Source organism: Branchiostoma belcheri, unplaced genomic scaffold, assembly GCF_001625305.1.
Source record: "Branchiostoma belcheri isolate BF01 breed outbred unplaced genomic scaffold, Haploidv18h27 scaffold28, whole genome shotgun sequence".
Lineage (NCBI taxonomy): Eukaryota > Metazoa > Chordata > Leptocardii > Amphioxiformes > Branchiostomatidae > Branchiostoma > Branchiostoma belcheri.
The window spans coordinates 2,803,306-2,824,075 of NW_017803887.1; the positions used below are offsets into that span (position 1 = coordinate 2,803,306).

Sequence of the window (20,770 nt, forward strand, 5' to 3'; positions counted from 1 at the left end):
TTTTAAGTTGTCAATTTTCTTTCTAACAAAACAGGTATCTTTAAGCCTTCTGTCACTTTCAAATCGTCATTTTATTTTGGCACCCGATTGTGACAATTGGTGATAACCGCAAAACAAAGTGGGCATCATTTTGTGGGATTCGAACCTGTGGTGTGAAGGGGGAGGGGGGCAGAAATTTTTGTGCAGTTTCAATTGGGCGTTACATGTACGTCGGGAAAGCTTAAAAAGGCGTATCCTAGAGAAGAGTGTGCTCTTCAAATCCTAAAGTAGGGTTAAAATTCCTTCTCCTTGATGCTTTGTTCTTAAATTATAGCTCTTTTTGCTTCAAAATTGCAAGTAATTGCTAAATACATAGTCATTGTTCTACAAACAAAACATTCTCTATTGCCACCCATAGGGTTATCATATGTATCATATGACCTTAACAGGTGGTGCCAATTTGCTGAAATACATTTTGTTAGCCAGTGTCCTCACTATGAGACCGAAAGAAACAGATTATTTCAGACAGTTACAACAATCTCTCCATCATTTCGTCATTTAGAAGATCACCAAAAGACTAAGTTTCTACTAAGATTACAAAACCTACTACTAGTAATTATGCAGAATGTGGGACTATTCATTATCCACTCAGCCTTCAAAGAAGAAATCGAACCCCATAATAGCTAGTGTAGTAGTAGAAGTAGAAGATTTTCCAGACAGATTGTTACCTGTCTCCTGTTACTGTATTGCAATGAGTATTATACTTGATTGTACAAGCAATTAGCCTTCGAGCATGATTTTGCAAATAAAGTTTCTCTAATATGAAGTCTTGGCCCACCTAAAAGACAGTAATCTTAACACTTACAGATAAAGTTGATGAGGTGTTGTGAATTTAAGGAATTTAAGCAGGATGCTTTTTTGACATTGAGTTATTCCAGGTCATGGCCGACTGTGTTACATGTGGCAAAAGAGCCGTGACCTGGAATAAATACAAGGACCATGTTTTGTCATCCAAGCGTGTTGAGTAAGGCCACACCAAATTAGTTTTATGGATGACATCCTCTGAAGACCCCCAAACTAGTGCGCGGAAAAAATAAAAATGCGACTAAACCACAGGAATACAAAGCTGGTATTCTTGTGAATTTGCGGCAGTACATAACGACGTATACGACAAGCCGGCACATGCTGGCCTTTTGCGGAATTAATGAATCTGCACTGTACGTATGTACTGAGTTCTTGAGCCATGAAGCTTTGGTAGCCTGGGTGCCATCCTTCAGAGTTACCACCGGCTTCGTATTGTTGCTAACTTCCATAGACTACCCAGGCCTAGAACCAGGCTAGAGACTCGGAGGATGTGATCTTTTTTTTTTTTTGAGAACAAGTGAAAATCTATGCGCACGCAGATGTCATCCATAAAATTGTGTGGCCTAAAAACTAAATGCTAAAAAACTAATTCACACTCAAGAAAACATCTATTTACGTAGCTTCATTTGTGCTGAAAAAGATTGTTACAAGTTTGCTATCTTGTTGATTTTATGTTATCATGTTTGACACACATATCCTTCAATAATCGCATATTACTGCTGTGCCCAGTTCCACTGAAAGGGGGAGGTATACATGTAATTGCCCTTAATTGATCTTAAGGACAACTTATTTTAGTGAGGCTTAAGGACTTTGTTTGTGATTTAATTTATTAAACCATGAGGCTTCAGGGCTCGAAATTAACATTGTCCCAGTGTCAAATGACACTAAATTTTCAGCTCGGGACAATTCAAATTACATTTCGGGACAATTTCGGGGCAACTGGAAAATTCTGAGACTATCCACGTCATTTAGGAACGAAATCCATCCAACATACTCTGAGAAACATTTAAATTTGACCAATCAGGGATTCCAAATATCGGGGAGGGGGGCCTCAAAGATGGTGCCGTGCCCATGATATTATAATGTATTTCCCAACATTTACTAATAAAGTGGACTTCAAGTTGTACAAATTCAGTTGTTGTTGTTTTCTTATTGTTGTCATAAATTTTTTCCTGAAAAGCAGGCTGGGACAGTCCATCTTCAGTTCGGGACAATTGAAATCTATGTTCGGGACAATTCTGGGACGATAGTAAAAAAAGTTAATTTCGAGGCCTGGGCTTAGTTTTTTCTTGTTGCACATCCCCCTTTCCTGAATCCAGGAATATCACCTGTGCACTTCTCAATTTGTTGAAACATTAACCAACATATTAAACAATGCAACAGCCATTTATCTACAAAATCAACATGTACTTTATAAGTAATTTGGTACCTGGAAAACAGCATGTTTCACCTCCCAGTGTAATAAAATAACTCCTGACTTGGCCTGGCCTGGCGTACCTACTCCGATTTATGTTTCTTATATGATTCTAAAAGAAAACAGAAATAAATAGATAAATAATAACAAAATAGAATTAATAAGGTTACAATGCATGAATGTATCTGTTTTGTACTTTTGTAATGTTAGATGGCGACATGAACATAAGCTTTAGCTTGAGTGTGTCGTCATCTTGTCCTTTTTGTCATGTTGTAATAAAAAAAATAATAAATAAATAAACTATAACAGTTACTAATTTAAAGTAAACCAACTGGATATGATTTTGGGAACGGTCAAACATCTCAGGTAGCATCCACTACCTTTCGTCAGTGACACTGGAGAGTAGGTTTATAAGTGCGAACTTCATATCAATTAAATAATTCGTTATAAACCTGCTTTTCTGACAAGTGAGTGTCACTGACAAAAGGTAGTACTTGTAGACTTGTAGATGTTACCTGAAATGTCTGACAGTTTCCAAAATCATATCTTGTTGCTTGAGCAACTGTTTTTTTTTTCATTATACCTGGATGTCTAACCTTCACCGACAAATAAATCAAATCTTTCCTGTTTTCAGAACAAGCCACAGATGCAACCTTGGGCTCGGAGAACTGGGCCCTGATGATGGAAATATGTGACATCATCAATGAAACTGATGAAGGGTAGGTAGAACTAGATTCTGTACATCAAGCAGACTTTAAAACTGGGTGTCAGGGTTCATTGACTATCTATGCTTAGGCCACACCAATTTAATTTGTTTTTTCTCAGATTTTTTTCGAAAAAGAAATTAAGCGACAGGGCAAAATGAAAAAAAAAAAAACAGGCCAAGGCACCCCATCATGATAGCCGGAAATGTTACGATATGAGCCATGAAGTCAACATACCAGGCTGGTTTATAATTAAAACAATAGATTTTGAACTTTACTAAAATGAAGTTGCATTGTTACATTAAAAACTTTAACAACTTTCTTCAACTCTTGGGGCAAAAATATGTCTTTTATTGAACATTTTGCAGTTGATTCAGAACCTAGAATTTTTTTTTTTTGCAAATCAGAAAAAATGGACAGAGCAAATCCGAGAAACAGCAAATTAAATTGGTGTTGCCTTATTTTAGCATACACTGTACTGATCATATTTCAAGAAAACCTTTTTGCATTTAACTAATTTCAATGCTTTGTTGATAGATTGAAGTATGATGTTCATCTACATGAAGGCAGGAACAAAGAACCTACACTCCTTTTGTCAGTTTTGATCTAGCAGAATATAATTGTTTGAAGTTTACTACTTCATGCAATGATACAGATAAATATAGCCTCTGAACTTAACTGAGGTCAGGTTTGATATGCTCTGAGATGCTATATAATGTATACAGCAATATAAGTTGAATATAGCATATTATGTGTATGTCACATACATATTTTCACAGGTTAGTTAACACTTGTGCATGAGCTTGCCACTAGTATTGTCAAGTATGTTTCAATTCTTACCCATGGCTGCACCATTGATTTTATTTAAGCAGATCAAATTTTTCTCCTAATAGTAATACATTTTAACATGATTATAATTTTACACTGAGTTGCTGAACACATACTTAGTATACAGATAGCTCATTTCATCTCTTGGTTCATATCTTCATCATTTTCTTACTCAATATAAATGCCTAATTCATTAAAATTAATACATACTCCTTATAGTCTTTCTGTTTGGTTAGGCCACGCCAATTTGATTTGTTGGTTCTCGGATTTTTTCAGAAAAAATGTGAAGGAACAGGGCGAAAATATAAAAACAGGTCTGGGCATCCTATTATAGCCCCAAAATGCTTCGATAAGAGCCACAAAAGGCTGGGTCAAAATTTAAACAATGAATTTTGAACTTTGAATCAAACCACTGCATTGATAGATGGGAAAACTAGGAAGAAAAATGACTTTCCTCAACAATTGGGTGCAAAATATGAGCATTTATTTAGTTGATTCAGAACCAGAATCTTTTTTTTTTTTTTGCAAATCAGAAAAAAAATTAAGAGGTGAATCCGAGAAACAATAAATTAAATTGATGTGGTCTTATCTTCATGATATTGTTATTGAATTGTTTTCTTTCACTTTTTTTATCCAGCAGATATATAGTGTGATCATGAAATAATATAAGAATGTAATGCTGTACCACTTGTAGTGTGATTATGAAATTACTAATGTGTTGTCTTTTATGTTAATGCTTGTTGTGTTGAACATTATTTTCTTGTGTTCTCATATTATAACTGAGATCTGCGATGTCATGAATAAACAAAAGAACTAGTTTTTTTTAAGAACGAATGCTGTACATGTATATGCCTAGACTAATTTTCTTCAAAAGGTCGCCCTGTTGTTTACAGAGGTGAATAATTATATTGGAGCTACCAACTGCCATTTGTCGACAAAAATTTTCCACTATAATCGAACTGTAAAATGGTATATATATGTAGTATGGATTGGTAATATGAAATGGCAGAGGTATTGCTATCAGCTAAATGGATTAACTTCAGGAAAAAATAGCAGACATCACACTAAGCATTTAAGGTACTGACCTTTGAAGGAGGCTTGTGTTAGCCTGGAATCCTGAGCCTTTTTTTTTTTTACAAAGTTCATGCCTATAAACCAACATTTCTCCTCTGGTCTCTCAGTCACAGATGAAAGCTAGTGGATACTAGCTGAAACAACTGACCGTTTCCAAAATCATATCCTCCAGTTGCTTGAGTAATATACTTTTTGGCGTATCGTAATACTTGGATGTCTAACATTCATCAACGTATCCTGAGCCTTTGGTCCGCGCCCCAAGATCCAGTACATTCTGCAATATTGCCGAACAATATTGCCGAACAATAAAAAAAGTATTTCTACCACTGAAACTATTAAGGACGCAATAACTCAGTATTATTTTTTTAATGTTATACGGTTTTTAGGCAACAGATGTTCTTTCTCTGTCATAAACATTTATGACTTTCCTAAAGAATACAAAACTAGAAAGGCTGACATTTGCTTTGGAGCAAATGCAGCTGATGGCTTCACCACATTTTACGACATGGCAGGGAAAGAAGGTAGTGGTGAAGCCATAATGAAAATGAAATGGCTTTTTCACCATGTAGGATCAGACAGTTGATTCAGACAGATCATGCCAGCCTTGCAAGCAAAAAACTATATAACTCCTGCCCTTTAGACCATATGCGATACATTTAATACACAAAGTTTTCAAGGAATATGTTTCAGTTATTATAAGTGGTTTATTTGCAAATTCGTACAAAACTAAAACAGCATTGCAGCCTAATAATACAATATAAAAAAGGCTAAATTACGCAGTTTCAGGGAACACACAATTATACAAAGTGTCAACAAATATTTACAAACATAACCAGACTGAAACAAACAGTAGTCGTGCGATTACACAATAGAATAGAGTTACAAAAGTGTTCAGGAGTTTTGACAGACACTGTTCCTGTACCTGTCAGATCTTTTGCAGTTAAATGCCTTCCTGACACTAGTGATGTGTACCGGTTCACTGGACTTGGATCCGGACTTGTAAAAATGTTTAGGTTCAAGTCCAAAAAAAACCCTAAAAGTCAAGAACCGATTCGGACTCATTACAACAAAAAAAACCATGTCACATAACCCTCTTCTTTCTAAACCACCTAAAATCTTCCATATATTACAAAATCTGTGCATTCAAAATGAAGAAAACATTGCAATCGAGAATCGTCAAGTGTTGGCCTCCATCTTATGTGGCCTCAGTTTCACCCAGACAACATTGCAAGGTTGCCAACATGCAATTTTGTATACACCATGGGTTTAGGTCCGGACTTACGAGCCCGGAACTGAACCTAAACCTCTTGACTTGAGTCCAGACCTGAACCTAAAGCTGGGTTTAGGTACACAGCACTACCTGACGCGTTACCATATTTCTGAATCTGATGTTGGTAATTTTGAGTGTTTCCTAAAGGCCTCAGTTCTGGACTCGTATGTCCGGACCTGAACCTAAACATCTGGACTTGAATCCGGACCTTAACCTAAATGTGGGTTTAGGTACACAGCACTACCTGACACATTACCATATTTCTGATGTTGGTAATTTTGAGTGTTTCCTAAAGGCCTCAGTTCTGGACTCGTAAGTCTGGACCTGAACCTAAACCTCTGGACTTGAATCCAGACTTTAACCTAAATGTGGGTTTAGATACACCGCACTACCTGAGACATTACCATATTTCTGATGTTGGTAATTTTGAGTGTTTCCTATAATAAAGGCCTCAGGATGCTGTAAAGGCCATCAAGAGACAGTTTCTGAGCAAAGCCCAGAGACATGGCTGCAACCACAAAGTCATCGCACTCACCTTATTAGTAAGTTTTTTCTCCTCAGCTTCTTCAACTTGCATATTCAGCTTTTTTTTATTATTGCACATTGTGATTGTATGGTTTTTAGGCCCAAAGATGCCATAAAGGCCATCAAAAGACGACTGCAGACCAAGGGGAACCACAAGGTGTTGATGCTCACTCTTACGGTTAGTTTTCTTCCTTTCTTTACTTCACAGTTCATTCTGCCATGTTGCCGAATGTTGTCTTGCATGTGCATTTTTTTCTTTGGTAAGGCCACACCAATTTGATTTCTTGGTCAACGGATTTTTGTAGAAAAATAACGGAGCGGGCAGGCGAAAAAAAATAAAAATAAGGCCACACCAATTTAATTTTTTGGTTAACGGATTTTTCTAGAAAAATTATGGAGCGGGCGGGTGAAAAATAAATTAAAACAGGCCTAGGCATCCTATTATGGCCCAAAATGGTACGATAGGAGCCATAAAGTCAACACACCAGGCCGGTTCAAAATTTAAACAATGAATTTTGAACTTTTAATGATACTATTGCATTGAAAGATGGAATAACTGTTACAGTAACAAGTAGGAAGAAAAGGACTGTTTTCAACTGTTCAGGGCAAAATATGAGCATTTTGCAGTTGATTCTGAATTTTTTTTTTTTTGCAAACCAGAAAAAAATGAAGCGGGCGAATCCGTTAACCAAGAAATTAAATTGGTGTGGCCTAACTGCTATATTTTCTTTGAATATTTTTGTTATGAATTCCGTCTCATCGTTGTCATTCTCCCATCGCTACGAACGCTATATTTTCTTTGCTATATCATAATAGCAATAGATGTGTTTCTTTCAAGAATGTGAAATGTCTTAATCTGAAGACCTAGTAGATAACTAATGGTTTATGTTGTGAAATTGTTTATAAGGTGCAAATACATAGTTGAAATGTGATAGGTGTGATGCTTACATAGCTAGTTTTAACTTCAAATAATTCCAGGCCTATTGAAAACCATTATACCTTTCAATGAATTGTGCAAAAGTAACACCAAGGAAGCCTTTTGTAAAAATGTATTTGTATACATATTAGTCAACATTGTATTGCATGATCGAATTCATTTGTGACAAATCCATTTGTACCTAATATATGTTATTACCTTCGCCAAGAAGGTTATGTTTTCAGGGGCGTTCGTGTATGTGTGTGTGTGTGTGTCTGTCTGTCTGTCTGTCTGTCTGTCAACACGATAACTTGAGAAGGCCTTGATGCATTGTCTTGATACTTGGTAGGTGGGTAGGTCTTGATGAGACCTCAAAATGATTAGATTTTGGACCCCCTAGCGGCTTGTTATGGTACTGCAGCTGAACTTCCGGTTTTGATATCTCATGATCTAGACATGCTATGGTGATGAAATTTGGATGGTAGGTAGCTCTTGTGCTGGGGAAGAAGTGACGTGAGTTTGGTCCCCCTAGCGGCTTGCTCTGGAACTGCAGGGATATATTCTTGAAAATATTCAAGAGGGGATAACTCAAGAACCAGTTGACGGATCGTCGTGATTTTTGGTATGTAGGTAGCTTACGTGATGCTTAATATAATTATGTGACAATTATTCAAATATGGATGTAATTTGCATAATTCATGGGGAAATTCTATAAATCATCTGCATTCTATGATAGGACAATTGAAGCTTGTGACATTGGTAATTGACAACGAGAGAAACACAGGAAGATATTGATTATGTTAATAATGACTTAATTTGCATAATTAATGAGAAAATTTATAATTATGTAATGATAACTGCCTGGAATTTCATACTTGTGGTATTTGAAAGTTAAATTGAGGTGAACATCATTAAACATAATTTATTCAAATCAGGACCTCATTTGCATAATTTATTAGGAAATGCTAGAATGCATTGTTTGTTAATATAAGACTGTCTTTTGGTTGAGATTATGATAAAATGATATAATTCATGAAAATCAGGTTCCTATTTCTTAAATCAGGGGGAAATAATCTAATCTATAATTTGTCAGTCATAAAGATTAACATCATTTGGCGAAGGTATGAGATCGGGGAACTCTAGTATTGTATATTATATATGCTCCACGCTCCAGACTATTATGCATGCTAAATTCATCTCACCGTACATACTAAATTATGCATGCTCCAGCTGCGTGCATTTGTGTACATATGCATAGTTCAAAATGTTGTATACAAACAGCACAAAACATTAAGAATGCCATTTGAAATAGCTGGTATTAGACTTAGTGTATTTGAGAGAAAACACATCTTGTCCTTCTGTTATAATTGTTACAACATGCCAGCCTGAATACTTACAATAGGCCGCAGCAAGTGATTTTTATGGATGACATCAGCGCGCGCATTGATTTTCGCCTGATTTGGGGAAAAAAACCAAGACATTTTGTTGCCTTCTGACAGTGGTCACCATGCCAAAAATGGGCAAATATGTCGGACTAAGTACAGGTCATGGTAAATAGTGATGGTAGACTAAAATATATCTATAGTAAAACTACATATGTACAGGTTCTGCTTCTTCTCGCTTCTTAAGACAGTTGTAAATATAAGAACAGATGGAGTTTATAGTACGAGGATTATCAAGTTTCATGAGGAAAGTGAATTTTTCCTTTCTATCTAAAAATAAACTTTGGAAGTAATCTTGTATACAATTGAAGAGAATATTAATCTTTCTCACATATGCATTATTACTAATAATGCATATGTGAGAAAGATATAGATTACTGTCCACAATAAGATGACTCTCGTCTTCAATCTCATTTGAATTACGGTAATGACAAATTCTTTATGTGGCCGTTCCACACAGGTTCTGGAGACGTGCGTGAAGAACTGTGGACACAGGTTCCACGTCCTGGTGGCCAACAAGGACTTTGTGAACGAGATGGTGAAGATTATCCAGCCTAAGAACAACCCCTCCACCACCCTACAGGAGCGTGTGCTCAGCCTGATCCAGACCATGTCAGACGCCTTCAGAAACTACCCTGACCTACAGGGGGTGGTGCAGGTGCACGAAGAGCTCAGGTCTAAAGGTCCGCAGCTACATGCTTTTTTCTTGTCTTCCTTGTACAAAGAAATGGTATCTTGTAGCAAGAAAATTATTCTTTGTGCAAGAAATTAAAGAATCCCCGTAGCAAGAATGTTTTCTTGCTGTAGCAAGAAAATGATTCTGTCCACAAGGAAATATTTCTTGAACTAAGAGCTAAACTGTTCTTGAAGCAAGAAAACCATTCTGTACACAAGAAAAGATTTCTTGTAGCAGAAAAAAATACTGTAAACTTTCTTAAAATTCTAAAGATTCTTAAGATTATTGTTGGTGAGCATGATAGTAGAAATATTTTCTTTTCTTAAGAAAAAAGAAGAATAAAATTCTTTGTGTAAGAATCTACATACAAAATCTTTGAAGAATGTTTCTTGAATCTCCTTGAAAATCCCCCTGGCAAGAAAATATTTCTCGACAACATACGAAAATAAGAAAAATAAGAAAAAACATTTTTGGTAGTGATATATAGCAAAGCAACAGTATCAATATTTTATACTCTTTTGATTCCATTTTCTTCAGGGGTGGAGTTTCCCATGACAGACTTGGACAACCTGGCACCAATTCACACACCAGAGAGGGTAAGAATTACGTATACAACAGCATCTGTCTTTCCATTTTTTTTCCAATAATAAAATTTCAGTCAAGCTTGTTTGCCCAATCACTGTATTATGATTAATTTTAACTACTCCTGACACTACTGCAACCTTTCTCTCTTGCATCAAGTCACTCTTAGGCCACTCCAATTTAATTTGTTGGTTCTCGGATTCGCTGCTTCGTTTTTTTCTCATTTGCAAAAAAAATTCAGGGTCTAAATCAACTACAAAATGCTTATATTTTAGCCCCAACAGTTGAAGGAAGTCCCTTCTCTTCAGAGTTGTTACAGTTTCTCCATATTTCAATGCAGTGGTTTGATTAAAAGTTTGAAATTCATTGTTTGAATTACAAACCAGCCTGGTATGTTGACTTCATGGCTCCTATCATAGCATTTGGGGATATCATAGGATGCCTAGGCCTTTTTTAATTTTTTTTATTTTTCTTGACCTGTCGCTTCACATTTTATCTGAAAAAATCTGAGAACCAACAAATGAAATTGGTTTGGCCTTATGCTTTAACTCTGATTGATTTGATCTGATTTACCTTCTCTAGAGTGTACCTCCAGACCTGGACCCTGCCATAGCTAGGACTAGGCCTGTAAGTTTTCCTCTCAAATCCTGAAGGTTTGAAGCAAGACAAAAAAACAAACAACTGTATTATATTAGCCCTTCATGCACTGTGGTGCAGGTATCAAGTGCTTCCTTTGGTGGACAAAAATGTCAATTTGGGCATATAGTGCTGCATACCTAAACCCACATTTAGGTTCTGGTCTGGATTCAAGTCCAGAGGTTTAGGTTCAGTTCCAGACTTGTAAGTCCGGACCTAAACCCATGGCATATACAAAATTGCATGTTGGCAACCTTGCAATGTTGTCTGGGTGAAACTTTGGCCACATAACATGGAGGCCGGTACTTGACGATGCCCGATGGTAATGTTTTCTTCATTTTGCAGATTTTGCAATCTACGCAAGGTTTTAGGTGGTTTGGAAAGAAAAGGGGTATGTGAAATCATATCGTCTTTTATGGTAATAAGTCCGGACTCGGTTCTTGACTTTTAGGTTTTTTTGGACTTGAACCTAAACATTCTTATAAGTCCGGATCCAAGCCCAGTGAACCGGTATGCAGCACTATTTGGGCATAAAACATTAGTGTGGACATTTTGAAGGAGGCCCTGTTACAAATAGTCCAATATGGTGATCAGGAAGGTGCAAAAAGTCTCTTTTGTTTTGACTTATTCTGCAATTCTTGAGGCTCTTGCTTCTTTTCTTCTATTGCACTTCACTTACACTTGTTCCTATAGAAGTGAATGCTTTATGGTGCTTTGTTCTTAATTGTTCTCTAGCAACTGCTGCTCTTACTCGCTTATATAGCTTATCCTAAATCACAACATTCTAGATCAATCAAGTGTCTGTAGTTCGTTTTTGTTCCTCTAGGTGGCATGCATGCACAGCCAAGGAATCCATGCATGAAATGTAACAAATATGCTCAACTGTTACAGTAACAAATATGTTCAAAGGTGAGGTGTGATAAGTCGTTCGGTGTAATGTACATGTAGCCAACTTCCGCCATGCCACATGCCTGCAAAGTTGGTGTGTTATGCCAAAGTGGGGTTAGGCCTAGGAAAAAAAATGTTGTGTTTCCTGTTTTAGTCCTGAAAAAAATAGGGTCGGTAGGAAGGGATTATCTTTTCTTTAGACTTTGACAATCTCTGGTGATCCAACTTATACAATACAGTTTAACAAAGTAGAACTTCTAAACAAACATTTCTTCATGTACAAATGTGTATGTCAATGTTGGAAAACTGATAGTATAACATTTCATCACTCAGGTGTTAGATCATAATATACATATCAAAAATGCATGTCCCCTGCAGGTATTCACCAAAAAAAGGCTAGGGTCAGCAGTTTTTTCTAGGGTCGGCAGTTTTTTCTAGGGTCGGCAGTTTTTTCTAGGGTCGGCAGTTTTTTCTAGGGTTGGCTGTTTTTTCTAGGGTTGGCAGTTTTTTCTAGGGTCGGCAGTTTTTTCTAGGTTCAGTCTGAAAACAGGAAACACAACATTTTTTTACCTAGGCCTTGTACAGGCTATACAGATACAAACCTGTTCTTCTCACCACCAGGCCAGTGTTACAGCTGCCCCAGCCCAGCGTCCTGCCCCCCAGGCTCAGCAGCAGCCCCCCCAGCAGGGGGGACAACAGAACCCCCCTGGGTCCCCGGGGGCGATCGGCGCCCTGCAGGGTCCCATCAACCCCACCCCGGAGCAGCTGGGCAAGCTGCGCAGCGAGCTAGACGTGGTGGAGGGCAACACCAAGGTCATGTCAGAGATGCTGACTGAGATGACACCAGGACAGGAGGACCCTGCTGATCTGGAGCTGCTTCATGTGAGCAGGATAATTTTCCCTCAACATATTGAAATATTTTCTTCTTTCACAAGGAAAGGAAGAAGAATTAAGAAGTACAACTGTAGCATACTGTAATTCACTCAAAACTCAAAAATGGAGGTTTATTGTTTATTCATTTCTTTATTGTTTTAATTTGCATTTACAAATAAAACAAAATGTAACAGTTGAAAAATAAATAGACATGCATGGGAGGGCCGAAAACCTAAAGGCTCTCCCCAATACTACAAAATTAACAGATGAATTTAATATCATTACTACATGAACCAAATTTAAAACAAAGCAATAACAGCAAAAAAATAAACAAAAACAATTCAAAGTACTAAAGAAATACAAACCGTCTATCTAAACAAATATAGGTATTCATAGAACTATATTTCCAAGGTGGTGGCAGGTGCAGAAAAAGAAGGGGAATTATTTGTTAATGGTAATGATAACTTATGGTAAGTAAACACATTCAAAAGAGTACCGTAAAAAACATGAATTACAGTATAAATGTAAACAACATTTTTCTACATTGGAGCACTGTTGCATGATTACTACATCATGTACCAATGGCATAGACGTTCTTCTCACGGTTCCCAGAAATTGAAATGTTCAATAGTATCCTGAGTAAATATTAAACCCTGTACTTTTCCAGGAGTTGAACAGGACCTGTCATGCCATGCAGCAGAGAATAGTGGAGCTTATCGACAAGGTGGCCAATGAGGAAGTTACTGGTAAGTACATGTTTGGCACTATTAAAAATAATTTAATTATTCGTGACACCAAAAAGCAAACCTTAACACAAGTTACAGCAGAGATAAAACTCCCTGAATTGCAAAGAGTTTGCGTACAAATTACAACCGACAAGATAGGCGATATATACATCCTCATATACATTGTAATACATTATTTTCATAAACCTTCTGACTTTTGTACTGTTAGCAACTGATAGCTTTAAGTCTGAAAAAAAGTTGTAAAGGCAAGTCTTTATCATGAAAGTTCATCTGTGTTTGTAGTTACAATCATGTTTAAAGGTAAAACTTTTGTTTTAACCCCAAAATAGGAAACGTTCTCACCTACATTGTAGAGCTTTTGACCAGTCACTCTGGTCTTCTTCTTAATCAGTAGACTGACCCAGTGAGACATAAAAACAATACAAAACAAAACGATATATTATAAGTATTAATTTTGTATTTTTCTTTCCTCCAGGAGAGTTACTTAGAATCAATGATGACCTGAATAACGTGTTCCTGCGGTTTGAGCGCTTTGAGCGATATCGTACCGGCAAGACGGGCCAGCCCTCCACCGCGACCCCCGCCGTGGCCGCCACCGCTGGGGGTCCGACAACCGTAACCGGGGGGGCCCCGCCCGTCAACGCTGCACCAATGGGAAGCTTCCCTCCTCCTCCAAGTTACAGAGAAGTAAGTACATTGTAAAAACTGGTTCCCAGGTCAAATTATTTTTGTTTTTTTATAGAAAATCTTTCTTTAATTATTTGAGTTTTCTCAAATAAATGAACAAAAATGATGGCAAATTATAACAGACACATTTTAGTACCACAAAAACAATAATAATAAACCAGGTCAAAATGTTAAGCAATAATATACTTTGATGTGCTATTATTTTGACTCCCCATATAACACTGTAGGAAGGTTATGTGTTGTCAAAAGGGTATTTCAAAAGTCAAAAATTGTGAGTGACATACGTGTACATGTGCAGCAGTACAAACATAGTGAATAGGGCTAGCAAAGGCAGAGTACATAGGATAATATTTGTTTTGTGTTTTCACATTATCTAAATCGTTGATCTGCATCATCACATCACAGTTGCTACCAAGCCCTACATTTACACAGATATGGTCAACACTGTAAACATTGAAATCCTAATATAGTATTTTAAATTGCACAGGTGTTTGTCAGCTAATACATACAACTTGTACAATACAACTTGTATCAATAGCAATCTATACATCTCTAATGGTTGATCTGCATCACACCACAGTTATTACCAAGCCCTATGCTCCCATACATGTAGATATGCTCAACACTGAAAACAAATAAATGTTTTCTAAATGCACAGGTGTTTGGCAGCTAATACGTGTACTGTACACACACCTCATGTTTTTCATAATCCTGGTTTAACTTGTATCAAAAGCAATCCTTCCACGTGTTTTGTGTTTTTACTTTTCTAATGGTTGACTTGCATCATCACACCACAGTTATTACCATGCCCTGCGCTAGCGCTCCAATAGGTACATGATTGTATGCTCAACACTGTAAACATTGAAATCCTTAAAGTATTTTAAATGCCACAGGTATTTGGCAACAGTTTTAACTTGTATCATAAGCAATCCTTCCACAATCATGTTTTGTGTTTTCACATTTCTAATGGTTGATCTACATCACACCACAGTTGCTACCAAGCCTTTCAGTCCCGTAGATATATGCACAACACTGTTGCAAACAATGAAATCCTAATGTATTCTAAATGGCACACTCAAGTGTTTGTCATAATCATGGTCTAACTTATATCAAAAGCAATCCCCAACACCCCCTCCGGTGGCAAGCACGGCCAGCTATCCAGTTCCAGCTGCAGCTGTAGCACCTGTAGCACCTGCACGTCAGGACGTGCCCCTCAACATCCCATTCCCACCTGCACACACTCAGGTAACAGTAACACACCTGCGTGAGACTTGACACCCCTGATGGAACACTTTGGAATCTTCCTGCTCATCATACTAGTATTAGACAGTTCCCTGTCAGTGTTCGAAATACCTGTCTGCAGTCTGCAATCTGCAGATAGATTTTCAAGATTGCAGAAGAAAAATTTATACAATCTGCAATTTTGCAGCAGGAAAAATTGGCACTTGGGATTTGACGCTTTTGGCCCCAAGGACAGACAACACTTAAGCTCCTGTTCTGAAACAACAGGAGCTTCTTCACTAATTTGCATCAACCTTGTCTTGACTTTTTTATCTTTTGTTTCCTTTTGGACTTCCACAAATTTGTCTTCACTAATTTGCATATCAATCAATACATCATGCTTATAAACCTGCGAGATTGTAGTAAGAAGGCTTGTGTATTTGCAGAAAGTATTTCCAAATTGCAGAACAAAATTTTTACTCTTCTGCAATATTGCAGAGCACTGAAAAAAAGTATTTCGACCACTGCCTGTTCTCCTAGACTCTTAGTTACTCTCAAAATCAGTAGTAAAGCCAAATGGATCCAGATTCATGACAGAAAACACCCTTCCCCTCCTGTTCACCCTTTCTTTTATTACTAACAAGTTGAACTTAAAAGTTTGCTGTGTATTAGTGTAGCACTAACAAATGAAAACAGTACATTTGGTTTATGCTTAAACCTTTTATTAGAGAACAGTTACAGTACTTAAAGCATACATTGTATATACATGTAGTAAGTATGATGTTAAATGAAATTGTTGACATGTATATGAAGAGTGAACAGATCACAAGTTTGAATTATCAAAGATTTGTTTCTAACTTCCCTTTTTTTCCAGCGATGCTACATGTACATAGCTGTTGATCATCAGTTGAGATACATGGCATATTAATGTTACTTTACATTACTGTACATTAGACATTCGTTCTACTAGATACTTTTCATTTCAGATACACATAATACAAAATACATTATACAATGTATAAAGGCCTGTCTTCTGTAATCTGTACCTGGATGTACACCTTATGTTGGATATATAGTATATAATACATTTCTTGTCACACATGTGCTGACACAAAGTCTAAAGTGACATGACTTTGTATACTAAACATCCAACAATATACACAGACATGATATTCACAATCATTCTGGTAGCAGTGTCTTTTAAGGTGGCTTGATGGCCAGGATTGCAGATGAATTTTTTTGCTATACAAGTCATGTACATGACATTGTATGTTCACCATCACCCCATCAGGAAAATGCATGTCACACATGTTATTTGGCTATAAAGTGAAATGCTCTGTCTGGAAAAGTACAATTTAACATACTATAGACATATACATGTACAATGTAGATGCTTCTGTGCCAATCATGCTTCCTGTAATGTAGTGCCTGTACAATTTTGTAAAATGTAGAACTGTTGCACCTTTACTCTTAGTTGCATCTAGTAGTTGAAGTATCTTTTGGTCACTGGGCACCTGTGTGTACTTGAATCATGTCCACACTGTATCTGTAATGGTTAATATTTTCTTTGCCGCATTAGATGCATCAGTAGTATGTGATAACTCCTAGTAAATGCACCTGATTGTAGTATTTGTAGATTCTTGTAGTCACCCCATCTGTGTATGCATCTATGTAGCTGCATGCTTGGCTATAGTCTGCACCTAGAGCTGCACACTAATAGTGATTGTGTTTCTCACCCCTTGCATGTGATTCTCTTGGTGAACTCTAAAGGACCCAAACACCACCCCTCTGATGGGGACCCTAGACAGCCTCAACCCACCACCCACCTACACTGAGGTAAAGGGAGGTGGTCTTACAAGTGTGCTCGCAAATCTACGTATCATTAAAGGCATCCAAATTGCAGTTTTTAGGGCTTGGAAATCCGATTTTGAAAAGTCAATATTCTAGTCATTTATTGAGTTGAAACAACACTGTCCCAATGTATATTGTCGACCCTCACGGAGCAAAAATTCCCAAAATTCTGACGGAAAATGGTTACCGGAAGGGCCCTATAGGCCGATTTTTAGGATACCACCCAGAAAATAAAGGACTCATCTTGGGACTTGTTTCTGCAGTTTTAAATGCCCAATGTAGGAAATACTGATTCTGATTGAAATGTGCTAATGTGAAGCAGTATGTGTCAATATCACAAAATTGCCTTATTCAGAATATTTCCAGTTTTGCTGCCCTGAAATTGCATTGGATGCCTTTAACAACTATCAAACTCTCTAAGATGTATCATATTCAGCTACTGGACATAGCCAGAATCTATAGTCGACTGTTACAGTCGCCTTTCTGAGAGTGCACAGTTCTAGATGGTGTGGTCTATGGTGTACAAAATGTACTTCTATCTGTTTCTGCTAGAGGGAGCAATCTTCTTTCCTACAGAGAGGACTACTAGTATTTGGACTGCTGGATCCTCTGATTTTCTATCTTTCATGAGGATTCCAAACTTCTGTATCTATTATTAATGGCAGTATCACTGTTGTGATATTATGACTGCCTTGTCATTCTTATTAAATATAAACTGTGAAAACTTTAACACACTTTGTTTTGAACAGACATGATATTAAACCCACAGGTGTTTGATATCTAAAACTGTCTTGATATGAATTCTGTTGATGTGTAAAGTTATTTCTTGCCTTTTCTTCCACACTCACCATGACTTATTCTTTCTCATGTACACTCCTCTATAATCTATTTAACAAATCTCACTCTGTGGTAGTGGTCATCCTCATCGTACCAAAGAAGACATTTGGATGATCATCATGAATTAAAAATATTTTGTGATCATATTTTGTCTTGTTTAAACTTAAAACTTAAAGATCCAGCACAAAGAAGTTCTCTCACGTAGAGCTTTCGACCAGTCACTCTGGTCTTCCTTAGTAGACGGATCTAGCTGTTCTAACTTTTAACATATGTAAGTACATAGTACCAACACAGATGAACCTTGAATTCATGATAGTATGTTTTGTGTTGTTGTGTGCTGTAGTCTCAGAGTGCAGAGCCACAGACAGACACCCTTATAGACCTGGGTCCTGACGTGAGTCCTGGAGGACCTCCCCCTCTCCAGCCTACAGCAGCAGGGTTACAGCAGCAGCTAGCAGGCCTCAGTACGTCTGTAGTTATGACTAGATATGTGTGGTAACAATTGATGTTGTAATCTAGAAGATTTTGCCAACTATATGTGTTTGGCTTACTGAGGTAATTGGTTGCATGCAACATGTACATGTATGCCCAGTTGATCTTTGTGTAGAAATATCAGTGTATGTTTGCGTGTGTGTGTGTATTTATGTGTGGATGTGTGTGTGTGTGATTCTGTTTGTGTGTGTGTGTGTGTGTGTATATATGTGTGTGTGTTTCTGTATGTGTGTGTACACATGTATGTGTGTGTGTGTGTTTCTGTCTTTTTGTGTATTTGTGTGTTTCTGTGTGTGTATGTCTGTGTGTACGCATGCATGCGTGCGTGTGTGCTTACAATGCTTTATATGTGAATATATGATAAATCTTAATGAAGGTGTATAATACTGATGGGGGGCTAGAATAGCCTGACTAATGGTGCTCCTGGCGGCTGGCTGCCCCGAAGTTGCCGCCCCCCCAATGAAAGACACATGGGGTTGTAGGTCATTAACCTCCGGCCGAGAGCTTGTGTAACACAGGCTAGAGGCTAGAATAGCCAACAGTACAGTAGCACACACAAAGATATTTCCCATATTCTGGTGTGATCTTGCTTGTTATTGGTTCTCAAATATGGTTTGATTTTCCATTGTGTCCACAGGTCTGACCAGTTCCAGCATCAGCAGCACCCTGAATGCCACGCCCACCGTCACAGCACAGAACACGGCCGGCAAGGATGACGATGAGTTTGACATGTTCGCACAGACAAGAGGGAAGTCCATGGAGGAGTCCAGGAGAGGGTGGGTGTTCTTTCATTTCACAAAAGATCAAAATTATAATTTTATTACAATAGCTGTTCATGTATATTGATTGTGGACAATATAATTATACATTGCAAGGCTCAAAATACTTTTTTCTGCATATCTGCACTGCACCACACATACTAAAAACTGTTCAGAAACCATTGTCATTATTCTTTTATACTTCATATATAGGTTGTAACATTGCAGAAAAAAATACACATACATGTACACCAGTCCTACATTTACATGTCATTGTCCCATCTACTTTTTTTCCTATAGCCATCAATAGTTTGTGCACATTGTTCAAAATAAAATGAATCAAATTGCTACATAACCAGACTGCATACATGTACTATATGATCATGAGTCTTAAACGTATTAGTCCATGTACACAATGTAGCTAGGTAATATAATGCACAAATTTGATTGCTAAGTGCATTTGTTTATGATTGTGCTAATAATTGTTAACATGGCTGGTTTCAGTTGTTTGATAGTCAGGCTACAATTGTCTCCCAACAGTGGTAGCATGTACATGTGTATGAAAATATGTCCCATTCCAGATTGTTATGTGTACGTAATGGTTAACATGACTGATGATTTTAGTGGTTTGATAATCAGGCTACAATAATTATTCCCGTAAATAATTTCATCAGGTTGGAAGATACTTAGGGTATAGGATTTTCTTCTAACACAACCAGTAAGGTTCTCACCTGCTTACGTTTCGATGTCTATCAGACACCTTCCTCAGAGCTTCTGACTGGAGTTCTGCAACTCGCCGCTATTTAACGCCAAAGTAGGTGGCGCTTTTGCGGCGAGAATGCAATCCCAAACGTGGCTGAGCTTGTATCCCCCCTCGTCCCGGTTCATCACTGGTGTAGACTTCCTTATCCAGACTGCTTCTTTAATCCAACGGATTCTTCTGTTGTCCTCCCTATCTATGACCCTGGCACCCTCCCAGTCTATCACACAATTGTGTGTGAAGCAGACAGAGAAGAACAGGAAAGAGGGGGAGAAAACTAGGGCCATGGTGATTATCCCATATGTGAAAGGAGTAACCGAACCACTAGAAAGGGTATTCAGGAAACACCAGGTATCCACAGCAGTGAAACCAAAAACAACATTGAGGAACCTGCTTGTCCACCCCAAGGAAGATGGGGACCACGTGAAAACAGAACTGCGTATATAAAATACCATGCAAAAGCTGTGATCAAGTGTATATTGGAGAAACTGGCAGGACCTTTGGCAAAAGACTGGAAGAACACAGAAAAGAGGCAGACAACAGCGAAACCGTAAGATATACACGCTCCCAGAAACAACAAGCACAAAAAGAAGAGAAGAAATCGGCAGTCACAGACCATGTTGCCAGAAACAATTGTGTGATAGACTGGGAGGGTGCCAGGGTCATAGATAGGGAGGACAACAGAAGAATCCGTTGGATTAAAGAAGCAGTCTGGATAAGGAAGTCTACACCAGTGATGAACCGGGA

At 37.7% G+C, this 20,770-nt stretch overlaps 1 protein-coding gene across 10 annotated transcripts in view; it reads left to right on the plus strand.

The window, feature by feature from the left end:
• The window catches only part of LOC109472595 (TOM1-like protein 2), a 28,448-nt gene that overhangs the window by 515 nt on the left and 7,163 nt on the right, over positions 1–20,770 (plus strand). For 6 of the 10 annotated variants that reach the window (XM_019772384.1, XM_019772381.1, XM_019772386.1 and 3 more), the window contains exons 2-13: positions 2,892–2,976; positions 6,758–6,836; positions 9,477–9,699; positions 10,230–10,288; positions 10,857–10,901; positions 12,420–12,680; positions 13,339–13,417; positions 13,893–14,104; positions 15,221–15,349; positions 17,096–17,161; positions 18,357–18,477; positions 19,143–19,281. In XM_019772384.1, coding sequence (XP_019627943.1) covers positions 2,892–2,976; positions 6,758–6,836; positions 9,477–9,699; positions 10,230–10,288; positions 10,857–10,901; positions 12,420–12,680; positions 13,339–13,417; positions 13,893–14,104; positions 15,221–15,349; positions 17,096–17,161; positions 18,357–18,477; positions 19,143–19,281 — 1,498 coding nt within the window. The remainder of the gene's footprint in view (positions 1–2,891; positions 2,977–6,757; positions 6,837–9,476; positions 9,700–10,229; positions 10,289–10,856; positions 10,902–12,419; positions 12,681–13,338; positions 13,418–13,892; positions 14,105–15,220; positions 15,350–17,095; positions 17,162–18,356; positions 18,478–19,142; positions 19,282–20,770) is intronic. The other 4 variants (XM_019772387.1, XM_019772389.1, XM_019772383.1 and 1 more) reach the window with 4 other exon arrangements.